The 27879-nt window shown below is 60.5% G+C and overlaps 1 protein-coding gene across 3 annotated transcripts; it reads left to right on the top strand.

Moving 5' to 3' along the window:
* AXIN2 (axin 2) lies at nucleotides 1–27879 on the top strand. Of its 3 annotated transcripts, none has more exons than XM_061145036.1 (11): nucleotides 1–112; nucleotides 2582–3514; nucleotides 10959–11099; nucleotides 18239–18341; nucleotides 20592–20732; nucleotides 20812–21329; nucleotides 21445–21633; nucleotides 21915–22151; nucleotides 22564–22659; nucleotides 23822–23989; nucleotides 26614–27877. In XM_061145036.1, exons 2-11 carry the CDS (start codon nucleotides 2700–2702, stop codon nucleotides 26738–26740), a joined length of 2535 nt encoding a protein of 844 aa, XP_061001019.1. In that variant the 5' UTR covers nucleotides 1–112; nucleotides 2582–2699; the 3' UTR covers nucleotides 26741–27877. The 3 variants fall into 3 exon arrangements, 2 of the variants coding, with proteins under 2 accessions (XP_061001019.1, XP_061001020.1); XM_061145037.1 differs by lacking the exon at nucleotides 1–112 and adding an exon at nucleotides 1417–1469; XR_009693123.1 differs by lacking the exon at nucleotides 1–112 and having other exon boundaries at nucleotides 26614–27199; nucleotides 27382–27879.

Here is a 27879-nt window from a genome sequence, read left to right as displayed (position 1 = left end):
CTCGGTACCGCCGGGCGCCGGGAAGTGGAGAGAAGCGCTCGCAGCCATGGATCGCGGGGCCGCCCGGGGCCCCGGGCGCCCGGCTCCCCCGCCGCCGGCTGCGCTCTGAAAGGTGGGGCGGAGGCGCGGTCCCGGCCGAGCGGCTGCCCCGCGGGCCCCCCGGGCCGGAGCCGAGGGCGCGCCCGGCCGCGTCGCGGGCGCCGGGGGCGGGAGGAGCTCCGGCCCGGCCGGGGTCGGGGAGGGCCGGGGAGGGGGCCGCTAGCCGGCCGGGCGGGCAGAGGGGCGGCGGGGGCCCGGTGGCGGCGCGGGCGCGCCGGGCGCTTACCTCCCTTTCAGGACCGTGCGCCGGCCCGCGCCTTTGAAGTGCACAGTGAGGTCCGCGGCGCAGTTTTTGTTGGAAGCGCCGGGAGGACGTGGGGTGCGCGGAGCGGCTGCTGGAAGCGGCGCCCGCGTCGAAAGCCCGGCCGGCGGGGCCGGGGGGCTGGGGCGGCCGCGGCGGGGCGAGGCCCACTCGGATCTTCCGCAGACGCGGGGCGGCCGGGCGCGCCGCCGCCGCCTCCCTCGCCGCCGGGCTCCCCGCACTCCCTCCCCGGCCGCGCGCCTCCCCATGCTCCCCGACGCCGGGTCCGGCCCGGGGGGGCCTGGGGCCGCGGCGGCGAGCCGATCCGGAGGCCGGGGCCGGGGCCCTGCCCGGGGCGCCCGCGAGGTCTGGGCGCGGAGCGCGCGCGCGGACCCCTGGTGAGTGCGAGGCCGCGGCGGCGGGCGGCCCGCGCGCTTTGATGTGCCGAGCGGCCCTTTGAAGTGGGCAGGCCGGCTATTTCGGGGCGCGCTCCGGGCGGGCGCGCAGAGGGGTGGCGGGCGCGGCGCCCGGCGCTCCGGGGGGCTCGCCCCGGGTGGCGGGGGCCAGGCGGAGAGACTCTAGCGATCGGCGGCCGCGGCGGGGGCGGAGCGGGGGCAGACCCCCCTCCCCCGGGGGCGCCGCGCCGGGGCGGCGCTGGGTAGGAGTCGGGGTGCGAGAGTGCGCCGGAGCGCCTTTGGGAGGTGGGATGAAAGGGCGGCGGCGCCCCCTCCCCTCCCCCGCCCCCTCCCGCCGCTCTCTCCTCCCCTCCCCTCCTCCCCTCCAGCCCCCGGTCCGCGCAAAGGGGCCCCGATCGCCGGCCGAGGCTCAGTCTGCGCGCCGGAGCGGCCCGAGTCCGGGGCGCCTGCGTTCCCCGCGTCCCTCTTGCTGCCGGCCCCGCGCCCCGGCCGCCCCGGCCCCTGGTTCGGAGAGGCCGAGCCTCCGCGTCGCCATTGCTGGACCGGCCGCCGCGTTCCGGGCTTCTCTGCGGGCGCCTCCGACCCGCGCCCGGACTCGTGGCTGGGAGCGGACGGTCGGGGTGGACCGGGGCCGGGGGTCGAGCCGGGAGGCGGGGGGGGGGGGGCGCTCGACAGCGATGAGAACCGGGCCTCGGGCCCCCTTCGTCTTCCAGGTAACGGGGCCGTCCCCCCTCCCCTCCGCCCGGGCAGCGCGGCGCTACCGGCGGCCTGAGGCCCCGCGCGGGGCCCACGCGCGCCCACCCCGGACCCAGGGCCCCCGGCCTCCGGTTCGGGGTCGCGCCCCGCCCCCCCTCCAGCCCTCCCCTCCGCTCTCCCGAGTTTGATACTTCCCATGCTGGGGTGAGCGGCTGGTTTATTGGTTAGATAAGACTTTTTGCTTGTGGAAAAAAGAGGCTTGAGGTCAGCAGAGTTTGGGATTCTTGGCACAGGCGGTGGTAGCGTGAGACGGTTTCTGATCCGGTTTTGTAGGGTTTGCGGCTCCGGGGGGGGGGGGGGCGGGGGGCAGGGGGCGGCGAGTCCTGAGGCTTCTCCGCTCTCTGGCAAAGTTGGGAGATCAAAGCCTTGTCTGAGTGAGTGGATTTCTGGTTTCGGGGAACCGGGAGGACCGAGGTGTAGACTGAGCCGGAATCTTGGCGGGAGGCGGGGCGCGGCGAACGTTCCCATCTGGGGGTTGGGGGGGGGGTTCCAGCTGGGAGTCCGGGAGCCGATCCCGCCCTGTGCTGGGCGGGCTGCTTGCTCGGTTGAGGCTCTTCTGAATTTTTAGGGAGTGGGAAGGGGTAGGTGGGGGGATGGGAACCAGATGCCGGGGAAGGGCACGTTTGGAGCTCGAGTTATCTGTGCGGAGAGCCGAGTGGGGAAATTCACCGAAATTGGTTTCACCTGCACACCGCCCGGCGGCTCGGGGCGCGCGTCTTTGGAGTGGATGCTGTCCCAGCGAGGGGAGGGGCGCGCCGGGCTGCCCTGCCGGGCCGGGTGGGGTTTTGGAAGCCGGTGTCTTCCACCTCCCGGGCCCTCTGCCCCACCTCCCACCCTCCCCGCGCCCCTTCCCCGCCCCCAAGCGTGCAGGGAGCTCAGATTTCGCCTTTGAAAAAGCAGCGTCTGATACTTTAGATGAGCACCTCGCAGATAGCTGGGTTGCTTGATTTGAATTTGAGGAGTTGAAAAGCCTGTTTACTTTCTTGCTTTGATGTTGGGTAGATCTGGTTTTGATTATATCAATACCCTTTTCTCTCCCTCTGCCTCCCCCCCTTCCTTTTCTTCCCAGAAAGGAGGCTCAGATGAGTCCCTGCTGACTTGAGAGAGAAAGAGAGACCACGCTGATTGCTGAGAGGAACTGGAGGAAGAAACAAATTCCTAAACTCAGCGAGAAAAAGGCACTCGCCATGAGCAGCGCTGTGTTACTGCCTCGGCTCCCAGATCCCAGCAGCAGCTTCCGCGAGGATGCCCCGCGGCCCCCAGTGCCCGGGGAAGAGGGGGAGACCCCACCGTGCCAGCCGGGCGTGGGAAAGGGCCCGGCCGCCAAGGCCCCGCCCGTCTCCCCCAGCGCCCGGCGGAACGAGGGCGGGCTGGGGGAGCCGGAGGGCCGGGCGTCCCCGGACTCCCCGCTGACCAGGTGGACCAAGTCTCTGCACTCCTTGCTGGGCGATCAGGACGGTGCTTATCTCTTCCGGACTTTCCTGGAGCGGGAGAAATGCGTGGATACTTTAGACTTCTGGTTCGCCTGCAATGGATTCCGGCAGATGAACCTGAAGGATGCCAAAACTTTACGAGTAGCCAAAGCGATCTACAAAAGGTACATCGAGAACAACAGCATCGTCTCCAAGCAGCTGAAACCTGCCACCAAGACGTACATTCGGGACAGCATCAAGAAGCAGCAGTTCGACTCGGTGATGTTTGACCAGGCCCAGACCGAGGTCCAGGCTGTGATGGAGGAGAATGCCTACCAGATGTTTCTGACTTCGGACATATACCTCGAGTACGTGAGGAGCGGGGGCGAGAACCCAGCTTACCTGAGTCACGGGGGCCTGGGGAGCCTCAGGCTCGTGTGTGGCTACCTCCCCACCTTGAACGAAGAGGAGGAGTGGACTTGTGCCGACTTCAAGTGCAAACTTCCCCCCACTGTGGTGGGCTTGTCCAGCAAGACCCTGAGGGCCACAGCCAGCGCGCGGGCCATGGACAGCGTTGAAAGCGGGTACAGGTGAGCCAGCGGGGGAGGGGCGGGGGGCAATGAGGTGGGCTCTGCAGATGTTTTGAGTTAGGGAGGTGGATGGATGGATGCTCAGATGTGCTGCTGAGGCTGGCAGAGGTCTCTCTTGCGCTCGGACCGCTGGCCACGAACCCTTTGATCTGGCTTTCTGTTGTTGAAAGGAGGGGAGAGGAATGTACGCACGGCTAAATACCCGGAGTCTCCCAGTGCCGGCTGCAGACGGTGGCTGGCAGTGTGCCTCAGTGTGGTTCCTTATTATCCTGCACCAGTCTTGGAGGGGCAGCAAGAGAGGGAGAGTCAGTCGGTCACAGACACTCAGCGCTGGTTTCGGAAGGGGTCACTCAGTGGCGAGGAGTGAATGGGGCCGCTGAGCCCGCTGGGTTGAGCTGGAGGCCCAGGCAGTAGTGTGTGTGCCCACTGACCACGGGGTAAGTGGGATCGTTTGAACTTTTATGTTGAGAGCCAGCAGCTGGCTTAACAACTGGGCTTGTGGTTCTTTATGGAACGAGACGTGAACCCTGCGAGGAATCCCCCAGAGGAGGCAGGGTCCTGTGCCTCCCCAGTGAAGGGTCCTGTGCTTTTCAGAATCTGCTGGTGGGTTATTCTAAGTCTTGCATGCTTGCCGCCCTGGGGGCAGACCCCGGGGGTGGGGTGGGGGGGTGCCTGTGTTGCTCACTGCTGATGGAGAGGAGGTTCTGGCCAGAGAGGACTTGGGCCCTGGACTGCCTTCTCTCTTGGAGGCTTGGAGGACAAGCAGTTCTTTATAGAACCGCCAAGTCTTAAGATTCTTGACCTTTGAAGGTAACTTCAGACCTCCTGTTGGAATGAGTTTTTCTGTTTCTCTCTCTCCCCTTCCAAATATCCAAAGAGAATGAGCCTCTGAGTTCCAGGTTGTTGCTGATGGCATGCGGGGGAGGGGCCGGTCGCTGGGCTGCTCTTGGAGCAGCTTATCTCGCTGACCCTGTGGGAAGGGGCGTGCGACCTGGCGGCTGTCTCTGGAGGTTGCCTTTCTCTGTAGGGTCCGGCCGGCCGCGGAGGGGCGGGGAGCCCGCTCTGAGCCAGGAAGCTGGTGGTCCTGGGGTGGCCATGCTAGGAGGGAAGGGTGGCGTTGGCACCGCCAGGGGGCGCTCCTGTGGCCCTGCCGGCCGGTCTCCTGAGCGGACATCTGGTCCACCACCACCTTCGGTGAGACCCGACTGGCTTGTGCAAGGGCTCCAAGGATCATCGGAACCGAGTTGTTTCAGCATCTTTAAGCTATGCTTTCGGGCTGTTTGGAGAAAGATGCTGGCTCTGACTTCTGGGGCTGGCAGCTCCAGGCCACCTGCCACCCCTGCCCGTTCCGTTATGCGGGCACTTGGGGAAAGCCCCGCTGGCCTCTGTGCCCTCCAGACTGGCAGCGGTCGCCGAGGCTACTTAAGGCCTGTGGTCAGGCGGCTTCTTCGGGGGCCTAGAGGCAGTGGGGCTTCTGTGTACCACCCCCGCCCTGGGGTCAGGGCCCAGAGCGCCACCTTTGTAAACCGCACCTTGGCTGCTTTGGAGCCGGTCGGGCTCCGGGGCGGGACCCTCCTGGGCCCCTCCCCTTTGTGGGTGGGCAGTCGGGACTCCGCCCCCTCCCGGCCCAGCCTGGGTGTTTCTACCAGGATTCAGATTTAAGGGGATGTCTGCAGGCCGAGCATCCTCCTTTGTGTTTCATCAGTTCCTTCTTGGTTGGGATTGGTGGGCGTTGTTCATATGTAAATGACACCTTTTCACTGGCCCCCTGGGTTTCCTACTAGATTCCTGCCTGACTTTGTCCCCCTGTTGGGTTCAGAGGAGAGTATCTTACCTGGCCTGCATATGTCTTACCTGGGCATTGTCAGAGAGGAATTAAGACCTACCCCCAGTACTCTATTTTTTGTTTTTTTTAAACGTGCAAGATACTCAAGGGTGCCTGTGGTGTGTTAGGAGCTGCCCCAAGCTATTCAAAGGTGCAGCCCTGTCCACCTCTTCCCACCTGGGCTGAAGTCTTGCTGAAGCCCATGTGTCCTGCAGATGAGAGGACACTGTCCCTTCTGCTGATGTCACAGGTTGCTGTTAGGATCAGAATAATGAACAGGGAAGTCCTTTGTAAAGGGACATGGTTTGAACAGACCTAAGGCATTATAATTAGCTTGATTTGATCATGCTCACTGTTGGCTGTGTGAAAAGGGCACCCAGGTTCAGATCTCACTCTCAAAGAGGGAGCCTTGCGTCCTAGCCGGCGTTCACTGTGAAGCTTTGAAACAGTCTGGTGTCCTCTCGGGGGCTCTGAAGAGCTCCAGGACCCTGGTCCTTTGTGTCTCAGTGCAGAAAAGAACTCAGATGCAATGTGACAGATAAGAAGTGACTTGTTAGAATAGGACGCTGGTGAGGTTCACAAGCAGGCAGGCAAAGGGGTTGCCATGGCCCAGGAACTCACTGGGCTACAGTTTTATGATCACAGGAAAAGTGGGGAGGGGAGAAGAGACTCCGTGACTCGTGAGTAGACGTCATGCTTCGAGCCTCAGCTCCTCCAGGTTGAGCAGGGGCGTTTTATGGTCCCTACGTGGTCGAGCCAGGTCCACAAATGACTGCTTTTTATTGTGCAGAGAGCTTGTCCTAGGGCTCATGGACTTCCTGAGCTAGCCGAGTAGCATGTGGGGCCCAGGTTGACATTGTTTCACTATTTGGGGGCACATCCAGTGCTTCTGTTGGTGGTTTTGTTGTTGAGCAAGCGTGCTTTGCTTTTCTGATGATCACCAACTTCCCGGGGTCTCCCACACGTCCTCTTACAATCTGCTGTGGGGTGACTCATCACCTCTGTGTCCCGTCACTCTCTGCCCCAGGGCGCAGGTGTCCCCTCCCGCGCCCTGACTTCCTGTACTTGTTGAACTGTGTCCGAGTTCCCGGCTAGTTCCTGGGATGTAGGGAGCGCCTCCAGCTCAAGTCTGCCTCCCTCCACTCATGAAGCCAGGTCCTTGGCCTGCAGACCGGCTCGTTTTAGTCAAATGGAGGAGGCAGAGTGCCCGAGTCCTGCTGAGGACTCCCTGTCACCAGCTGTTGAGGAGCAGGCTTGCAGCTGGATGCCAAGGGCACCAGCTGGTCCCCAAGCCCTGAGTTTACCTTGGGCACTCAGAGGAGCCTCACTTCTAATGACCTGTTTGCATTCTGACTGAGTCGGTGTTGGGTTTCATGTAAAGGGGCTTCCCTGGTGGCTCAGACGGTAAAAACCCACCTGCAGTGCAGGAAGTGTGGGTTCGATCCCTAGGTTATGAAGATCCCCTGGAGAAGGGCATGGCAGCCCACTCCAGTATTCTTGCCTGGAGAGTCCCATGGACGGAGGAGCCTGGTAGGTTCCCAGTCCATGGGGTCACAAAGGTTCAGACACAGACTCATAGAAGATGAGACCGGATCCTTAGGGGAGAGACAGGCACACACACGCGCGTGCACACACGCACACGCTCCCTACCTCCCTGGAGGATGGCGGTGTGTGGGGGGGCTGGCCTGGCGCTAGGACACCCTCTCGGTGGTCTCCCCTGCCTGTCACTGGTTCCCAGCCTCACGGTACATCAGGGGGCCCAGCAGGTGTCCCCTGCCAGCTCCCAGAGCTTCCTGTCCCCCGCGAAGCCATCGCTCTTGGGGCCCGTTTCTATGCGAAGCCACTGGAGTCCAGCTTGGCTTCAACATGATGGAAGAAATGACGCCCGAGAAGGCTGTGCAGGGAGCCGGCCGAGGGGGGCGCTGTGCTGACGCGCGGCCCGCTTGCCCCGCCTGCGCACCTGGCCCCCCTGCCCCGCCCCGCCCCCCGCCCCCTATCCCCCATCTCCCTTAGAAGATGCTGCGGGAAGGAGCGTCCCCTTCTGGGCGGGACTTCGTGGGAAATCATCAGACTTCTGGGCGGGACTTCGTGGGAAATCATCAGAGGGCTTCTGAAAAGAAGAGCCCTCAAACGCACAGCCTTAGAAGCCAATGCCTTTTAAGGCGCGTTGTTTGAGAGGGGCCCCAGAAAGGGGTCCCAAAGGCCAGGTCTGTTCTGCTCTCTATATGGGCCTGGCCCTGGAGTTGGGGTTGGGGACCCCCGCGATTGCGTGGAGATAACAGATAAGACCAGGCCGGGGGCGTGCAGAGCAGGGTGCCAGGGGCCCTGCCCCCAGTGCCGAAGCCCTGTGTGCGCTGAAACCACGGGCCTGAGGGTGCCCAACGCAAGCGCTGTTCCGGCCTCTGCTCTCCAGAGGAATCGAAGAGGCTTGCAGCAACCGGGAGCACCACGGCCCTGAAGAAATAATCCGCATCTGGGTACAATTACTGTAGCCTGGTTGAGTTTCTTTCTTTTTTTTAAAAAGCGATCACAAGAAAGCAGTTCTAAGTCATTTTCTCCAAACTTTGTGGCAGTCTTGACAAAGTTCTGGGTACTTAAAAAAACAGAAAAAATCGAGTCTGCGCTTCTCCCCACGACTCAGCCACCTTCCTCTGAGTCGTCTTGTGATGATGGAAGGAAAATCCCTGTACTTCACTGCAGGGACTGAGTGAGGAGCAGTATATTCCACTTTTAATTGCTGGTGGCACAGTAGCCCTCTATGTTGGGAGGGAGGGAGCCCGGTTTATTTTGGGGCCCCGGTGTCTGACCGGGAGCGGGGAGCTGTGTCCACACGCAGCGTCTGAGTGAGGCGCCTCTTTCTGCTGGGGAGGAGGGGGTCTCTTAGTCACTCTGTCCCTGCGGACGCTGTCGCAGCCCTCACCTGGTGGGCTGTGGATGTGTGAATACCGCAAAGATAGCAACACGGGATGGGCAGGGCGCACGGAGGATATTTAAGGCTGTTTGGGCTTTTTGATCTCTGTGTTACACCTCTTAGATGAAAAACCCGTTCAGCAGCCCACTGTGTCCTAGGTCCTTAAAAAGGGAGTGTGGACAAAGCTGTGAGCTTCTGCCACAAGCCACACGTGACGGGCAGTGCTGGGGGGTAGGCCCCCAGGAGGCGGACGGGCCGGCCCTGCTCTCAGGGGACTCGTCACCGCTACACACGGGACAGGCCTTCACGAGGGAAACACCAGCGCTGTGCCGTTGTCATGATAAACGCCGCCCGAGAATGCCTTGTGTTTGCTGGTGCGCGGTTTTCTGGAGCGTTACCATGACCCCCTGTAACCAGTGCCCTTGGAGGGTGTTTCCAGCCCCGGGCCAGTGGCCGTGTCTGAACCGCACGTTGTTTTAGGTGGACCCCATGTCTGCGGAGGCTGTGACACCCCGGGACACCCAGCTGGCTGGGAGCTTCCCGGTTTCTGCATGACGGAGCCCCTGAGGACCGTCATCTCCTCCATCCTTGTTGTTTAGTCGCTCAGTCGTGTCCGACTCTTTTGCAACCCCGTGGATGTAGCCCTCCAGGCTCCTCTGTCCGTGGGACTTCCCAGGCAAGAATCCTGGCGTGGGTTGTAGTTTCCTCCTTGAGGGGGTCTTCCCGACCCAGGGATCGAACCTGTGTCCCTTGCATTGGCAGATGGGTTCTTCACCACTGAGCCCCCTGGGAAGCTCCATCCTGCTCTGAGGCAGGGACCTGTGCAGGAGATTGGGGCTTTGGGCCACTTTAACATCCTGGGCGGCCCCATCACCTGCCTGCACCCGCTCCCTGCAGCACCCTGACCACAGGGAAGCCTCGTCTGCCCACTCCCCTCCTGTCCCACCCGTGGTGGAGACGCCGCAAAGGGCGCCTCCTCGCCAGTGCTGGCACCAGCCGCCCCCGCCCGCCTCTGCTCTGGGAGGACCTCGGGCCTCTCATGGACGGTCCCCTCCTCCCACTTCTCTTGCCCTGCTGTCTGGAAACGCCACACTGGAGAGATGGGCACCAGTTCCAAGTCATGGAGGATCCCACCAGCCTCCTGTCATCATCGCCGAGGATCCGGGACGAGGAGGGAGGGGGGCCAGGCCTCCCACCCTCGACAGGTGGGACAGCGAAGCCAGAGCATCTGGGGTTGGTCAGAGTGGCCTGGCCCAAGGTGTCCAGTGGGCTCACGTGCTGTGCTCCTTGTGAGCACTTCCCGGTCGCTTCTCGACCACCTGACGTCTCCGAGATCTGGCCTCGCTCAGACCGGCAGCTTGGGGATCTCTGCTGCCATCGGCTCCTCCAGGACCTGATGTGGGCTCCCCGTGGCTGACCCCCAGCACATGGCCCTGCCTGGGGCTCCGCCACCCCCTGGGGGGCCCTGCCGGTGACTGGGCAGCACACAGTCCTCGAGCACCTACTGTGCTGGGGGGGCTGCTGCAGGGACCCCCCCCCCCCGAGACGGGGTCCCACCCACAGTGAGCCCCGATGCTGGCGGTGGCGGGGTTCAGGCGCTCCGTCGTGTCCAGCTCTCTGCGACCCCATGGACCACAGCACGCCAGGCTCCCTGTCCCCCGCTCCTGGTCTCTGCTCAGACTCACGTCCATCGAGCCGGTGATGCCTCCAACCATCTCATCCTCTCTTGTCCCCTTGTCCTTTTGCCCTCAGTCTTTCCCAGCATCAGGGTCTTTTCCAGTGAGTTGACTGTTCTCATCACTGGTGGTAGCTCTTGGTTTTTATTAGCATTTCTAAACTGAGGGGTTGGGTCGGATCATTTCTAAGGTTCATTCTGCACTGAAGTGTCACTTGTCAGCCAGAGGGCAGGTCCTGAAGGCAGGACCGACTCCAGCCGCGGTGCCCACCCTCCTTGGGGCTCTTCTGCCTAACTGTGCGGCAGCTCCCTGCCCAGCCCCGTGCCCAGTCTGCCCTGGGCCCCCTGGATTCCACGTGCTGCTGGGAAAGCCTCAGGCCTCTCCCCCGCCCCGCCACCGCCCAGGGTGGAGGACCTTCCGCTGCTCTTCGCTTCCCTGGCCCCCAGCCCATGTCCCTTCCAGGGTCCCCGGGAGCATCCGCAGCCACCCAGCAGTTCCTCCACCAGAGAGCCCGGACACCCACTACGGGTCAGTCATCCTGCCTCATGCTGGAGCATCTTTCGACACTGAGGCTACTCCTATGTGAAAAAGCAGAGAGACAGGCTGAGGGGGAGTCGTCCGGATGGGTCCCGCACCCGCTGGCTGTGGTTCTGTGATCCGGGGCCGCCCGGGCATGTCTGTGAAATGGGCACAGGACCTCTTCACCCAGGTGGCCTCGAGGATCAGATGAGGTCACGTGTGTAAAGGGCTACCTCAGTTGGTGGGCTGGCACACTCCATCTGCACTGACTCACTCCTCTGTCATCCCCTCACCTCCCCTCCAGGAGCAGAGTCCTCTGGAAGTGTCCCTTGAGGACTCTGAGCCCCCGAGCCACCGTGGGGGCAGAGAGGCCCCCTGCTCTCTGCCCAGAGGGTCACCGGGCCCTGGGCAGCAGGCTGGCCTTAAACAGGCTGGGGACTGTCCCGGGGTCTCCCAGGTGCCCCGGGTCTTGGGCGAAAGTCGGGATGCACAGCTGCGGCCCTTTTCCCGCAGGTCCTTCAGGAGGAGCGACCCCGTGAACCCGTACCACGTGGGCTCCGGCTACGTCTTCGCACCGGCCACCAGCGCCAACGACAGCGAGATCTCCAGTGACGCGCTGACCGACGACTCCATGTCCATGACGGACAGTAGCGTGTAAGTGCCTTCTGGTCTCCCGCCACGTGCCCGGCTGGCGGTGTGGGCCGCCGGAGCAGCGGGGCGGGGTCCTCGGCCGGCGTTGCGAAGCCCCTGTGTCCGTGTAGACGTCCGTCGGCTGGGACGGCAGTGCGCCGCTGGTGTGGCTCAGCTTTAGTGCAGGAGGGCCCGTGGGAGCCTGGGTGGCTGGAGGCTTAAGAGCCTGGAGTGGGGGTCGGAAGGTACCTTCACGGAAGGAAACTGAACTAAGGTAGGAGGTTAGGGCAATGCCTGTAGGTTCCCCGAGTGCAGACACCCCCTTTTGCTTGTCAATTCGCCCACTTTCCCTGTGGGCAGAAGAGCTTGGTGGGTCTTGAATCCAGCTGTTTGGTCTGCAGAACGAACAGGTGGGAGGCGGGGGGCACGGGGAGGCTGTGTCTGGGCTCAGTGACGGTGGAGTACGGAGGCCCGAGCTCTCGCCAGGCCGCTGCATTCGATGCCCCCTTGGATGGCTCAGTTCAGCAAGCGCCGGTGTGGTGCCTGCTCTGTTGCTGGGCGTTCTCTCCAGAGTCCTCTCGGATCCTGGCTCTTCTGCAGATGGCCAGCTGGGGCTCCTGAGGGCAGTCCCAGCCATCAGGGTGGTCGGATGAGGTCAGCGGGCCATGGGCCGGGTCGTGCTTTGAGCTGCGGGTCGTCTGAGGTCGTGCGGTGGTGACTTCTTGGATGGAGAACAAGGCTGCTCCCTGAGTCTCGGGTGGGTGGGGGTGGGGCGGCAGGGTGGACCAGACACCCCATCTCCTGCCAACTTTGGAGATTCTGATTCAAGAGGCTCAGAGGTGGAGCCCAGCTGGGAACCGCCGCTCTAGAAATGGTCTTCAGAGAGTCTTCCTCAAATGCCCTGGAGTAGAATCTTCTGCTAAGGGGACCGCTTTCTACAGGCAAGCCCGTGGAGCTACTGTCGCTTCTAGAACACTTATTTCCAGTCTGTCCCTTCTGCCTTCCCCAAACTGGACCAGCTCTTCTTCCAGTTTGCTTGAAATGATCTGGTTTCCATTGGCCAGTGATCTGTTGCTTGGCCTGTGGCATGGAGCCGACTGAAAGGAAAGTGGACAGGTTGGTTTGAGACTTGACTGTTGAGTTTCCTGGTGGCTTTTATTGTATCACCTCAGATTCCCCTGTTAGTAAAAGGAGAGATTTATGTTTAAGGTGAGATTTAATACAAGAATAGCTCTTTGGTCTTGAAATGGAGAGAGGGACACCATCATTCATCCAACATGAAGAGATGAGGGCTCTTATGGAGGTGAGTCTTCCATAGTTACTGTACTTGGAAAATACTGTCCTAGAATGGACATATTTCTTAAAACAATGTTTTTTCTCTCTCCTTATTGAATAGATATATTCTGTTTCTTGGTCCAGATAATTAATCTGAAGGTCTGTTTTCATACCACATTGTAATAGACTCTCACAGAATTCAAGATTGTATACGCTTTCTGCCCCCAGGAGGCGTCCCCGGTGGCTCAAATGATAAAGGATACACCTCCAATGCAGGAGACCTAGGTTCGATCCCTGGGTCAGGAAGATCTCCTGGAGAAGGGAATGACAACCCACTCTAGCACTCTTGCCTGGGAACGCCCATGGACAGAGGAGCCTGGCGGGCTATAGTCCATGGGGTCACAGAGAGTCAGACACGACTGAGAGACTGACATTTCCACTTTCACACTTTCTGCCCCTAGAGGTACTGGTACCTCCCCCACCCCTTAAAATACTTTTTCTTTCTTCTCTCTGTCACACTGCCTGGTGTCATTCTTTGCTTGTGTATGCTTGTTTCTAGCACCATTTTTCCTCTGGTTCTTAACTAGAGTGTGGATTGTGTGAGAGTCTGCGTTACGTGTAAAATAGGAGTGTAAGTTGGGTCTGAATGAGGGTATTGAGTGAATCTCCTTAGTTAAACATAGTTGACTTAAGACTGTGAGACTTCTGTTTAGTTTTCTTAGAGATTATTTTTGGCTTGTCTCCTGCTCTGCGTCACCGAGGTGTTATTCTGGGTTTGGGATGAGATAACTTGGGTGTAGTCCCCATACCTGGCTGAGCCTCACAAGACCCAATCAGAAAAACTGGCCGCCGCTCATGACTCTCAGACAGGGCAGGAAGGCCTGGTGCTCCTGTAACTGCTCCCGTCTGAGACAGAACTGGGGTCCAGCCCACAGGCGCCTGCCCTCAGCCTGCTCCCGCTCCCCACATGAACAACCACAGTAACAGGAGCAGCTGACAAGGAGACTCTGAGCTGCCTGAGTCTCTATTTATTAGTGACCACACACCTTTCCTTTTTAATGACTTAGTGAAGTGTCAGTTGCTCAGTCACGTCCGGCACTTTGTGACCCTGTGGACTGTAGCCCACCAGGCTCCTCTGTCTGTGGAATTTTCCAGGCAGGAATACTGGAGTGGGTCCCTCCGTGCTCCAGAGGATCTTCCTGACCCAGGGATCAATCCCAGGTCTTCTGTGCTGGCAGAGCCGCCATGGAAGCCCTAATGACTTGGGAGGAGTTCTAACTCCTGCCCCACCCCCTCTGCCTTCCCCTTCTTTAGACCCTGCCCAGAAAGAAAGCATCCTCAGAGGTGACTTCAGAGCCCTTACCCTCCCCACCTTGAGCTAAAGCGCTCAGAGTGCAGGAAGAAGTCAGCTCTCCTGGGTCAGCATGTGGGCCAGGAAGGCCCGGGTGGGCAGAGAGGCCGAGGCGGACCGCTCGTGCCGCAGCCCTCTGGGTGCTCACGGGATGCCCCTGGGTCCCAGGTGGCGGGACCTCAGGGCGGGGGCCGCTCCCCGCTCAGCACGGCCCCCTGAACGGGGATGAGTAAAGCAGGACGCCAAGGCCTCGGCGGGTCCCCTGGGGCCCTGAGGTCAGTGCCGGGGCCATGGCGGGGCGCATGGCTTTGGCCGCCCAGTCTCGAGGGCAGCTCACTGGATGCAGCCATCCCTCCCCAGGTGGACGTGCTGATGCCCCCGGGCCCACAGTTCCCACCAGCGTGGGGCCGCCTCCCACTGCCTACGCAGGGATGGACAAAGGGGTCTCAGGACGAGAGCCGCTCTGATGGGGTGGGGCCGGGCTTGGAGATCCTAGGGGTCCCGGGCCCATCGGCTTAGCAGGCACTGCAAGCCTGGCTGGGCGAGGCACTTTCTGGCTGCTGGCCCGGTGCTGGGTGGGGCCCCGGCTGGGATTAGACCCTCTTCAGCTCGGCCAGTTGAGGGCCCAGCACGGTGAGGAGCGCGGGGGATGGAAAGCTGAACTGAGTCGCTTTCAGCCCATTGTCCACTCGGGGAGGCTCAGGGATGAGAGGCTGCAGGCCGCTTTGAAATCTCCTCGCACGAGTGAACAGGACCCCCATAAAGCCTGAAAAGGGCCCCGGCTGCTTCTCCAGGACACAATGACCAGCGAGGGGCTGGCCACCCTGCTGGGGGCTGGGGAGGAGCACAGCTTGGGTGGGGGGGACGGGGGTCACGGGCCGCCTTCAATAGACTCCAGAAGGCTGGAGTTCATTAGACACAAGCCTGGGGAAGCCTTGGTCTCATTTGCCACAGAACCGATGAAGTCCGGGGCCCTCTGCCTGAGGCTGGGGAGAAGCTGGGCTGCGTGGCCTTGCCCTGAGCGTGTCCAGGGAGCCTCGGGGGCCAGAAGGCCAGGGCCTGCTGCACACTACTGGTTCCCCACTAAGCAGAAAGTCCCATTAAAAATGGCTGGGGATTTGAGTCTTCACACAGGCCTCTGAGAAGGCCGTTTTACGAGCCTGTTGTTCCAAAACCTACATTCTCAGAAGAAATGACTTTTTTTTTCTTTTTTGAAAATTAGACTCCCAGCCAAGTCCTCAAGCCCAGTCCTTGGGCAGAAGGATTGTGGGGCTGGATACACCAGGAGCAGCAGGTTCCTGCCGCCCAGGTGTGGCCTCTCTGTTAGGAAGTGAAAGTCGGGAGGCCAGTGTGGAGGCGACACCCTGACTTCTCTCTCCGCACAGAGCTGCTTCTGAAGTCTGTCTGCTCAGGGCGTCACAAAATCAGCCCATGATGCGTTTCTCACAGAGGGTGGCCCAGGTCATTTTATTTATTTTTATTTCCTTTTATCTTATTTATGGGTTTACTCTGGTCCCTGGGGAAGGCATCTGAGTGAACTTCACATAGTGCCTTATCTTACAAACCAGCCTTTTGATGTTGGCTGTGATCAGAGGCTGCCCTCGGAGTGGTGGCCAAACAGAAATGCAAGTGGACACGTGTGCACGTGAGCCCGCTATTTCAAAGCTGCCGGAAAGAGACATTCAGGTTAGGCCGGGCATGGCCCAGTCAAAAGGCTAAGCTAATTGGCTCAGCTTAAATGGCAGCTAAGTGGAGTCCACACTTCAAAACCGTACTCCCCAGAAACAGCTGGGCCCGGCAGCAGGCTCGTTAGCTAAAATGTTTATAATTAAAGGAGACTGTTCAGGGACCAAAACTTGGGCGCACATCAGCTCACAGTCCTGAGAAGCCAGGAAACTGATCACAGACTTTTATAGAGCCTGGATGAAAAGAAGAGAGGCCCCCTTCTGGAATGAGGGGCTGTTTTGGAAGAAGATTCTTGGCTGTGGGGAGGAGGGGGGTGGATTAAAGCCACATTTCCTTGAAGGCGCCTGGTAAGCCTCTGAGCTGGGTTAGAAGCTCCCTTTTCTGCGCTGGTCACAGGTTTTCGCGCCGGCAGCCAGATCCTCCACCTGCCCTGGGTGCAGGGGGCTGCACTGGGTGTTGGTCGCAGGAGTGTTTCCAGAATTCATTTGTTCTTTTGCCTTCAAGTGGCCCGTGACGTGCTCCCCCACCTCCCTTTCTTAACTGCCTCCCCAGTTCACCTTTCTGTCTCCTGCTTTATATGGAAAAAGAAAAACGTGTACAAGCCTTACCACTGCTTTCATCTCGGGAAGCAAGTGGTGAGGGGCAGAGGCTGCCAGAGGGCGCTCAAGGTCAGAGCCTTGGAGGAGCGGGTGGGGCCCCTGTGTGCCTCACAGGGAGATCCTGGCGTGTCCAAGAGTTGCTGGCAGGACGTGAACCTTGTCTTGCAGTCCCAGGGCAGCAGGAGTTGGTCAGACCAGCATGAGACCCAAGCTGTGGGTCCCCACTGTCACCTCCACCCCACAGGGGATTTTAGGTGGGGGCAGGGTAACCACCCGGGCTTCCCAGGGGCGCTAGTGGTAAAGAACCTGCCTGCAATGCAGGAGACACAAGAGATACGGGTTGGATCCCTGGGTCAGGAAGATCCCCTGGAGGAGGAAATGGCAACCACTCCAGTATTCTTGCCTGGAAAATCCCATGGACAGAAGAGTTGGTGGGTTACAGTCCTTGGAGCCACAAAGAGTTATACCACAGTATATACGCAAGGAGCCCAAGGTTAACCAGTTGGCTTTCTTAGACACAACTGATGTTCTGCCACCATTAACAAGCCAGGGGCCCAATGACAAAGAAAATGCCAAAAAAAAAAAAAAAAAAGAAAGAAAAGAAAATGCCAGAGAAAGGGAAATAGCCAAGCAGCTCATTTCAACATTTGCTGCCTCGAAGGATGATTCAGTATGCAAACGTCTGAACCCTGAGGCTTTTGTAAATAAGTGGCTTCCGGAAGGAAGAGCAATGGGGATATATAATCACACCTTGACCATTCAACAGCTTTCAAGAACAAAAGTCTTTTAAAAACATCTTTGCAACTCCAGGTCCAGTTTTCAGTGAAGACTGGGCGGAGTGGAGGAGGATGTGGTGGTGGTGTTTTTAAATCTCTTCCATTTGCTTTCCGAAGGATATAATGATGGGGGCTTCCCCTGGAGGTCCAGTGGTTAAGACTCTGCCTTCCAATGCCAGGGGTGCGGATTCAGTCCCTGGTCAGGGAACTGGGATCTCCCATGCTGCAGGGTGAGGCCAGAAATTAAAAATAAATAAACACAACACTGTAAATCAACTGTACTTCAATTTTAAAAAATAAAAATATAATGATAATGTAAGGGCCTCTACTGCCTCCCAATCTTTGCTCAGAAATCACCTTTGTGGCCAGGACTTCATTGACAACCCCCCATTTAAAACTGTAGCTCCACCCCACCAGCTGTCCTTGCTCCCCATTTCCACAGTGCTTTTCATCATAGTACTTACCACCATCTAACTTACCACGATGTTGTTTATTTGCCAAGTCGTGTCTGACTCTCTTGCAGCTCCATTAACGGCCCGCCAGGCTCTTCTGTCCATGGGATTTCCCAGGCAAGAAGTGCTGGAGTGGGTTACCATTTCCTCCTCCAAGGAATCTCCTACAGGAAGATCCCCTCCCAGGGATCGAACCTGCATCTCCTGCATTGCAAGCAGATTCTTTACCACTGAACTAACTATAGATTTTGCTTTTTATGTTTCACTTGCTATGTGTTCCACTCCATTAAAACACAAGCTTTATCTGGGAGTCATCTGCATTTTTTATCCCCTCCCTTCACTGCTGTCTTGCCTGGAGCCTAGAATAAGCTCTGGCACATAGTACGTGCTCACTTAATTTGGATGAATCACGAAGAACACCCCGGAGTAGGGGCTTTCTCTTTTATGCCCACCTTGGTCATGGATCTGAGAGTCTGATGGTTGGCGGCAGTAGGGTTTGGAGCTGAGGGAAGGGAGGAGGCCAGGGACGCCTGCTGGTGACTGATGGGAGGAAGACCTTCAGAAACAGCCGGGAGGTTGACTGTGGGAGAATTCTGCACCCCTCCACCAGCCCGGCTTAGTCTTCTGTGGGTCTGGTCCCCATCCTTTCAGCACCGCCTGGTGTACTTTAAGGCTCTGGCCCCCCGATTCAGGGTACTGCACTGCGGTGGTAGCAGACCACTGGAGGAAGCAAAGGGCCTCAGTCTCCTGCTGGGGGACCCTCCCTCCGCGTGGGCCCACTCCTAGGACCAGAGCGCGGGCGGGAGCTCTTTCCAAGTTGGCCCTCCTGCCCCGAGCTGGAGCCACTTCCAGAGAGGCCTGAGAGGCAGGGCGCCTGCGGCTTGGCTGATGTCCCCTCAGGGTCCGCCATGGCGCCCGGGGGCGGGGGCGGGCGGGCCCTGTCTGTCCTCTGCGGGAGCGCCAGAGGGCACGTGCGCCGAGGCGTCCTCGTGAGCCGGTGGGCCCTGTCCTTCGTCTCCCTTAGAGATGGCGTCCCTCCCTACCGCGTGGGGAGTAAGAAGCAGCTGCAGAGAGAGATGCACCGGAGCGTGAAGGCCAACGGTCAAGTGTCCCTACCTCACTTCCCGGTGAGTGCGCCTGCGCGGTGGGGGAGGGGGAGTCTGCTGGGGGCGGGGCCTCGTGGGGGTCTGGGAGGGATGGGGGCGGGGCCTCGTGACTGCGCCTGCGCGGTGGGGGAGTGGTTCTGCTGGGGGCGTGGCCTCGGCCGGGATCACGTGGGGACCCGGCCGGGAGTGCGGTCTCCACAGTTGGTCGGCTCCGGGAACAGGAGGAAGGGGAGGCCCACCTGAGAGGTGCGACGGGGTTCACCGCGGTGTAAGCCAGCGCAGGGGACCTGACGATGACCTATGCGACCTTCTCCATTTTCTCAACAAAAAGAGTTCCCTAAGAGAAAGAAACCAAGAGGTTCTTTCCCAGAAACCAGGCCCTGAAGGGCGGAAGGTGATGCATCGTAGGTGCTCCCTGCGCTCTTGCTGACTGACTGAACCAGGAGGCTGGGGGGTCTGCCTCCTGCCAGGGCCAGTTACAGCCCTGGGACCCTCTCCTCATGTTGCCCGCGTGGCTCTGTCACTTCAGTCAGAGTCCCTCTTTGTATTCGGCCATTTCTGCTCCAAAGCCCTGGAGGTCTGTTGTCCCTCCTGTTTCCAGCCCCAGAACATGGCTTTGTGCCTGCCTGTTGAATCTGCAGTCAGTGTTTCGAGGGTCCATGAGTGCTTCTTCCTGTGCTTGAGACGAGAAGCCAGTGGGGTGTGGAGGGCTTTTCGGGGACCTCCCTGATGATTTCCAGGTCCTGGAGGGCAGACGGCCCCTGGCCCCTGCACGCAGGGGGCCACTCTGCCCTGTCTGACTGCTCCTTGGGGAAGGGAAGAGAGTGCCCAGCTCAGAGCAGCATCTCTATTTCCGAGTCCTTCCTGCCAGCCGCAGACAACCCAGCTGGCCCGCCGGTTATGTCGCATGTAGAAAGTCAGCTCGTCGAATTGCTGGTCCCATGTTGCATTAGTGTGTGGACTGTTGCAACTTCTCTCTGAAGCTCCTGGAACAGTCCGGGGTACTCAAATTTGTGAAGATAGCTTTTCTGGGGAACTCCAGCGCCCCCCTTCTCAATCACTGTCTCCTCACCCCAGTACAACAGTATGGATGAGATGTATATATTTTGATTTGGTGGAGCCAGGGGTCTGGGGGAAGTTCTGTGTGTTTAAGAAAAGTTCTGTTGCCCAGGCTTATAAATTACATGATTTTTGTCCTGGGGACTGCAAACCGGCCTTCTTCAGGAGGCAGCACTTTGCTGGGGGGGCTGCTTGGAGCCAGCCTGGGTGAGAACGACAGCCTCTCTAGATGGGCCTTCCCCTCCCGGGGTCTTGTGGCTCAGTGGTTGCCGTGGTGAGGCTCAGTTCATTGCTGAGGAGGGGAGATGCTGGCCTCTGCAGGTTGGCTTTCTGTTGCACCCCCCCCCCCCCCCCACAAAGAGAAGGGCCAAAGCAGGAGGGAAGTGAGGGGAGGAGGCAGAAGGACCGGGGTGGTGGTGGGGGGCTCAGGACGACAGGAGGGGACAGAGGGCCAGCAGCGGGGGTTCTCTGTCGGCTGCTCTTGGCAGTGTTCTGGTGCCTTTTTATATTCTGTACTTGACTTGGAGATGTTCCCTTTTCCCTTGATAGATCAGCTTCAGGCAGCCAAACTCAGCAGTGTTCTGCTACTAGCCTGCAGCAGCTTTCTTCATTTTCTGTACAAAGAGATGGGAGGAGGGGTGGGCCAGAACGAGGGGGGTCGGGACAGTGTTAGACAACACCACCTCAAAGGTGCACAGTGTGCGGCCAGGGAAGAAATTACCACCGCTTCTGATCTGGGCCCTGTGACTCCTTTTTTTTTCCCCCCTTTTGCTCCCCCCTGCCTCCCTTCCAATCTTATTTTTTCAAATTCCCAACTCCCTTTCTGTTTAGGCTCATACTTTTTATTCCTTGAGTTGCGCTCTCCCCTCCCCATCGCAGAGAGCTGCCTTTTTTTTTTTTTTTTTTTTGATGTTTGACAACAGTCTTTGAAGATTCTCAACTTCAGAGTAGCGACTGATGGGCTGGTTGTACTACAGAGGGAGCGCGCGCGGCCTCTCGGAGTGCGACCAACTGCTCGTGCCCACGGCGCACGGCCGGGGACCATGGCTCTCCATGAGGCCACGGCGCCGGCGCATAAAGCGGCCACGCCGCCCGGGCCCCGCGCCGCCCAGTCTCCACGCAGCCGTGGACGTGGCCGCGTCCCGGCGCCCGTTCCCCGGCCCGGGCAGCCCCCTGACCGCCTCCACCCCGTCTCCTCCCCGCGCCCCGCAGAGAACCCACCGGCTGCCCAAGGAGATGACCCCCGTGGAGCCTGCCGCCTTCGCGGCGGAGCTCATCGCGCGGCTGGAGAAGCTGAAGCTGGAGCTGGAGACGCGGCACAGCCTGGAGGAGCGGCTGCAGCAGATCCGAGAGGTGGGCGCCGCCCTGCCGCCGCCGGACTGGGGGGAGGGGGCTCCTCTGACCCGCCCTCCCCCGCTGCCTTCCCTTCCAGGAAGAGGAGAAGGAGGGCTCGGAGCTGGCGCCGGGCTCCCGGGAGGCGGGGCCCGCGCCGCACCCCCTCTGCCTCCTGCCGTCTAGCAGCTATGAGGAGGACCCGCAGACCATCCTGGACGACCACCTGTCCAGGGTCCTCAAGACCCCCGGCTGCCAGTCCCCGGGCGTGGGCCGCTACAGCCCCCGTGCGCGCTCCCCCGACCACCACCACCGCCACCACCTGCAGCCACACCGTGCGCTGCCCCCACCCGGGGGCGCCCTGCCCCCCGCCGCCCTCCCGGCCAGCTGCTCCCTCCTTGGGGCCAGGGGCTTCGTGAGCAGGCAGACCACGAAGCACGTGCACCACCACTACATCCACCACCACGCCGGCCCCCGGACCAGGGACGAGGCGGAGGTCGAGGCCGCGCCAAGGGCGCGCTGCCCCTGCCCGGGCCCCGGGGGCGCCGACTACTCCTACTGCACCAAGTGCAGGAGCCTCCCCGGGGTCCCCGAGCCGGCGGGGGCCGCCCAGCTCGGGTGAGTGTCCCTGTAGGAGGGGAGGGCGGCGGGGACTTGGCGGCAGGGAGGGGTGGGGCGGCGGAGGCGGTCGGGAGGGGCTGAGATGGACGCGCTCCTCTGTCCCCACCGGCAGCCGGGGCGGTGCCCCCTCCAGACGAAGCGCGAGAGGCTCCGAGCCGGGCCCTGCCGCGCCCGCCCGGGAAGCCGGGGCCCCTGGTGGAATGGGGTCCCTGCAGCCGCCTGGGGAGGAAGGAGACAGGGCGCAGGTCGTGTGGCAGTGGGTGCTAGAGAGCGAGCGGCCCGGAAAGCCCAAGCCCCACAGGTAAACAGTGGCCCGGCCCAGCCCGGGGCGTGGGGACAGACTGTGCGCCGCTGGAGCTGGGGGGGCGGTGTGCGCTGCCCTCCCCGCGCGAACTGCTGCCCTGAGACCGCAGAAGTGCCGCGTCCTGGCAACGCAGGGTGGTGGTATGGCCCAGCTTTTTTTTTTTTTTTTTTTTAGCTCTCCGGAGGCAGGATGGAGAGCTCTCTGTTGGAGTCATATTTTCCAGTTTTTCTAACCCCATTTCTTTCCTTCGGCTTCCTCTCTCTGCCTTCCTCCTCCAGCGCCCAGAGCACCAAGCGGGCCTACCCCACGGAGTCGGCCCGCGCGTCCCCAGCCGAGCGGGCCGGCCGCCACCACCTGTGGGGGGGCAGCACCGGGCACCCCCGCGCCGCCCCCCGTGCCCACCCCGTGTGCACCCAGGACTCCGCGGTGCCTCCCCTGACCCCGCCTAACACCCTGGCCCAGCTGGAGGAGGCGTGCCGCCGGCTGGCCGAAGTGTCTAAGCCCCCGAAGCAGCGGTGAGTGGACTGGCCACAGCGGTCAGGGGCGGGGCTGGGGTAGAGGACCCCTGCCTTGAGGTCCAGCCGCTCCGACGGGCTCACTGGGATCTGGCGAGTCATGCTGCAAGGAGAAGGAATCTCTGAAATTCCTTGCAAATCCCGTTCCCTGAGGAATGTCCCAGTCAGTCAGGGCTGTGAGATGAGCTTCACCCGCTGGAGACCCAGCGCCTGCAGCCCTCGGCCTGGGCGGGCACCATGCCGTCCCGGGGGCCCAGGGCTCAGCGTGGCTGGGCCAGGCCCCGGGGAGCTCCTGTCCACACAAAGCTGGGGTGAGGTTCCCCCGGGGGGAAGTCGGAGGTGGGGAAGACTGGTTCTCTGTTTTCCGTTGGCCCTGGGCTGGGGCTTCCCGCTCATCCTTTGCTGTCCTCAGGTGCTGTGTGGCCGGTCAGCAGAGGGACAAGAGCCACCCGGGCCCCGGGGTGCCGGGCGCCGCGCCCTTCTCCAGCCCGAGCCCCGCTTCGGAGGAGTGAGTGTCTTGGCCTAGCGGTGCTGAGGTCCACCCAGAGGCTTTGTGTTTTCAGGGTATTCACACGAGGGGTTGCAGTTTTTGAAAAATTTTTAGTCTATAAAATCATTTTGATTTTAACATCCAAGACAAGGTACAGTAAACCCAGATGGTGCCATAGATCAGGGTCTGGAAAACCCCTGTCCATATGGAGGAATGTATGGTGACTTGTTAACACATAAGTGTTCCTTCCTGAAGTGGTGGTTGGCTCAAGGTCGCAAGCTGAGAGCGAAGCCTGTAGCTTCTGGCTAGAGAGCCCCAAACGCAGATGAAAAAGTTGTTCCTGTTCACCTGGGAGGCAATCGGGTTGAACACGTCTGTGTGGACTGAGCAGGAAGGCGCTGCTTCCCTGTGCAGAGACAGAGGGCCCATCCTTGCTGTCTTGGGGGGCCAGGCGCTGGGGGGTGGTGGGAAAAGCATCTCCTGGCCGGTGCCCCAGTCCCTGTTGTCGAGTTACACTCCTGTGACTGGACAGGGGAGCCAGGCTTCGTTTCATTCCAGGATGGTGTGTGGAAAAAGTTGTCGGCTACAGAGATCTGAAATGGTCTAAGTCGTTCAACTGTCCTTTCTTAGTTTCTCCATCATGAGTAGTGTTCAAAGTGAGAAAAAAACCTCTACAACTTTTTAATTGGTTGACCTTAAGTTGACCAGCTGTCTGGGCCTATGGCTTCTTTTTTTTTCAGCCATTCTGCAAAAACTCAAGTTGCAGTGACTGAGGGCTGATCCCCACACAGCCCCCTACCTTGGCCCTGGCATTCCGAGTTCACGCCATCCCTAGGTAGAGGCAGAAACCACAGACTCTGGTTGGGGCGAGTGTGGTGTCCTGGTCACTCTGGGAGGATTCTTACCTTTTGGGGCAAGTTTCCTGTGGATGCCCCCAATGGACATTGCTCTGTCCTCCCATTGGGCGGCACACACACATCTGTGTGCCCTGCACGATGACCGGGGGAGGACCGTGTGCCCACCAGAGGTGACTCCCCTGACGCAGGACCCCTGCCCAGTGCCCTTGGCACACGCAGCTGCAGCCTCACCTCTGAAGACAGTTTATAGACCCCCTGGGCATGTGTGTGCGCTCTGACCGCTTTCAGATGCTGGACTTGTGGCTTTTCGGTCTCATTTTCAGCCACAAGGAGCCCAAGAAGCTGGCAGGGGTGCATGCGCTCCAGGCCAGCGAGCTGGTGGTCACTTATTTCTTCTGCGGGGAGGAGATTCCGTACCGGCGGATGCTGAAGGCCCAGAGCCTGACTTTGGGCCACTTTAAGGAGCAGCTCAGCAAAAAGGGGAACTACCGGTGAGCATCCTGTGGCTTTCCTCTGCTCCAGAGTCAGTTTGCTCAGAACCAAGAGCCAGGGTCGCCTCTCAGCCCCCAGACCTGGAGGGGCCGGGTGGGTGGGCTGCCGGGGGCTTCGCTGTGTCTCCATTCCTCCTCCTACCCCACCCCGCCGTTCCTCCAGGCCCCCTCTCCCCATTTGCACAGTGCAGACCACACCCTGGCGTGCCAGCCCCGGGCGTCCTTGGTCACTTTTCTCTCGCCTTGTCTGGGTCATCTGAAGTCCTAGCTGGCCTTGTCGGCTGCCTCCATCCCAGAGGCGTACATGGGTTGAGTCCCGCTGTGTCCCGGGTGCCGTGTGCAGGGCCAGGACAAGGAGTGGGGAGCAGTGGGGGGCACGGGTCAGAGAGGAGCCCAGCTCGGGCACAGAAGCTGCCACCCCAGCGTCCCCCCAAGCTAGGAAGGGAGTGTGAGAACTTTAGCATCCCTTAGCAAGCGACCTGCTGGGTGCACACCATCTCTGCACCTGGTGAGCCTACCTCCAGGGCCCGAGACCCCTGCCCTTCAGAGCAGGCCCCCCGCAGCCCAGAGTGACTTGGTTTGCAGGGAAGGGAGTAGGGCTCAGGGCCAGGACCATGCAGGTGATGGACCACAGGCCTTGGGCCAGCTTGGGGTCTTCTGGTCACACCTGGGCAGAGACGGTTCTGGAAATGAGCAGGGGAAGGGGGAACAAGCCTGGCTTATCTTGCACAGACCCAGGCGAGGGTAGCGGCACAGGTGCCCCTCCAGGGACCCATCAGGATCTCAGCTGTGGCGCGGCTGGTGACCTTCCGGGGAGCCCAGAGCAGGGCAGCCCCCGCTTGGGCATTCCGGCCACATCTGGCCTGGATCCTGTCTGTCCCAGGCATGCTCAGTGAGCCAGGCTTTGAAGCCCCAGCTCTTCTCTAATGCAAGGACTCTGCACGCACATTCCTTGCTGATTGGATCAGGCTGTGGTGAGCGGGCCCTCCCTGCCGCCCTTCTGGGCCGGAGCCGGACCCCTGGTCCTCTTGGCGGTGGTGGGGGTCTTCTCAGCCCTTGTGCTGCTGCACTCACCTTGCCCCCCGCCCCCCCCCCCCCCCATCCCAGCGAGGACGGGGCCAGGGAGCGGGATGCAGGGCAGGGCTGGGCGGGGAGCTGCCCTCAGAGGCCAGATGCCCAGGAAGCAGGGTGTAAAGCAGGTCGCAGTGGTGAGAAGCCAAGGGCTGTGCCTTTGAAGTCTCGGGGTCGGGGGAGGCCGGGGCCACACATAGGAGGAGGTTGCAGTTATGGACCCAGTCACGAGTCTGCTCAGAGAAGCTGGGAAGCCACCCCGCTCTGTTCCGTGCCGACCCCAAGGGCTGTGGGCCTGGGGTGCCGGGGGCATTGGAGCCTCTCCAGGGAAACAAAACTGTTGTTTCCCCTCACCCCCCGATCCACAGTGCCCTGTCTCGGGCAGGCAACCCAGGATGGGTGTCTCCAGCGCTGACCCCCCGGAGCCAGGCTGGGAACCTGGGGAGTCCAGCGCCTTGCGTACCTCCAGCTGTCTGACCGTATCTGGCCTTATCAGCTGTGTGAGTACTCGGCCTGCCTTCACTGACGAGCAAGGACATTTAGCTGCAACCCAGGGGGATGTGGAAAAGCTTTTTAAGGAGAAAAGATAAAAACAGAGGACCACTGTAACCCTGAGACACAATTACACATTTTTTTTTTTTTAGAAGCTGTTCCCCTCCCCCAGGGGATTTTGACTCCCCCACCCCCAACAGTGGCCTTTGATGCCTGGAGATGACAGCCTTCAGGGGCTAGTTTAATCCATCTGAGGGGTCTTGCTGGCCGGGGACAGGGGAGGCAGAGAACTTGGTGTGGTGTCCAGGCAGGGGTGCGGGTGGGCCGGGTGGGCGGGACAGCAGTCGTTTCAGACATAACCCTGCTGGGATAGGCTGGCCATCTGCGCCCGTGCCATCAAGTGGCTTCAAGAAGGAAGGCTGGGGTGGGGCCCAAGGGGCTTTCCATCCACACAGAATGGGGGCCTTTGGCGTTTGACCATGGGGCAGGGGAGTGAGGGGCCCGGGGCAGAGGGGAGAGTCGCGGGGGTCTTGGTGGCTCCGTGAAGCAGGGAGCTGCCCACCTCCCGCGGTGGCCACAGCGGAAGCAGCCAGTCCTGTCCCCCGGCTGTGCCCGAGCCCCCGACTATGCCCGAGACCGGTCCGGCACTGGCGGGTGGGGAGGAGCTCAGGTACTGGCCTCCTGCAGGCTTCACAGGGTCAGATGGCTGAGTCTGGGGGCTCTTTGAGGGGCCCTCTCCCCAGGCTGCCCCTGCAGATGAACGCCAAGCATGCAGCTCTCTTCATCAGGCGACAGCCCTGGACTGAAGGCTGCAGCCTCAACGCTGTGGGGGGTTGGGGGCGAGGGGCAAGGCCACCGCCTCCAGGCTGCCTGCCTGGCTTTGCCCTTCACCCAACTCCCCAACCCGGGCGGCTCTCATGGCAGATCCCAGCGACGATTTCCCTGCCAGCCCCATGCAGCAGCGTTCTCGAGACCCCTTGTTCCCACTGTGTTGACAAATTCTTCTTAAGCCAGGTAGAAAGTGCGACTTCACCAAGCACATGTTGGGTTTTCCCTTTAAGGTATTACTTCAAAAAGGCGAGCGACGAGTTCGCGTGCGGAGCGGTGTTCGAGGAGGTCCGGGACGACGAGGTGGTCTTGCCCATGTACGAGGGCCGCATCCTGGGCAAGGTGGAGAGGATCGACTGAGCCCCGGCCCAGCCTTTCTCCGCCAGGGCGAGCACGACCCTGCCCCACGAACGAAGTGCAAACTGGTGAAGACGCCGAAGGCGGGAGGAGCGCGGGGCCGGTCTTCACCCTTCACTCTTCAGCCTGGCGCTGTGGTGAGGAAAGCCGGAACTGCTTATAAAAACGTGACCACTCGGCGCCGGCGAAGCTGACTGTGCCCGAGAGGCTGCCGCGTGTCCTGTGTGACCGCCCGGGCTTAAATCCAGCCCCAGCTCACCTGGACAGGAGTCCCTGCTGGTATTTATTGAACAGGCTCCCCGCGCCCAGCGTGTGGACGCGGGAGAGGGAGTAGTTCTCTGTCACCGAGAATTCAGCTCCGCGTGAAGACAGACTGTTCGGGGTGGCGCCCTGCCGCCCGCACACGCGGAAATCGGTGCATTTTCCACCCACCGCCCCGCGCTGCCCTGTTTTGTCACAAAGGTCTGGAGGCCTGGTGTGGCGGGCCTGTCAAAGGGATGATCGTTGGGGGGGAAGGAGCCTCCCTGGGGCCCAGGTCCATCCTGTGACTTCTGGGGCTCCCCGCCCCACAGCCGACACCCACTGCAGCCACGTGGTTCGACTCGTGCTTTTATGGAAATGGTGGTCCTTGGCGTTTTTTACAGATTACTCTGAAGCCCAGCCGTTCTGGAAGCTCCTCCTCACCTCACCCCCGCCCTGCAAAGAAGCGAACAGCTTTGGGAAGACTGGCCCCAGCACTCTCCCCCCAGACACCTTCCGTGTGTTGGCGTTGGGGTTTTCACTTAACTTATATCTGTGCGTTCTGCCCGCCGTCGTCCCCTGAACCCGCGTCTGTATATATTGTACGGAGAGAGTTTTCACCCACTGTCTCAGCTCGACCTTGAATCAGTACAGTACCTGTACCTACACGGTGCCCGCGCCGTGTATCGCCCTATATTGAGGGCTCAAGCTTTCCCTTGTTTTTTGAAAGGGGTTTATGTACAAATATATTTTATGCCTTTTTATTACAAGTCTTGTACTCAATGACTTTTGCCATGGCATTTTGTTCTACTTATACTGTAAATTATGCATTATAAAGAGTTCATTTAAGGAAAATTACTTGGTACAATAATTATTGTAATTAAGAGATGTAGTCTTTATTA

Source organism: Dama dama, chromosome 5 (assembly GCF_033118175.1).
Source record: "Dama dama isolate Ldn47 chromosome 5, ASM3311817v1, whole genome shotgun sequence".
Lineage (NCBI taxonomy): Eukaryota > Metazoa > Chordata > Mammalia > Artiodactyla > Cervidae > Dama > Dama dama.
The sequence above is the reverse complement of the archived record's forward strand: the minus strand, read 5'-3'. Positions and strand labels throughout refer to the sequence as shown.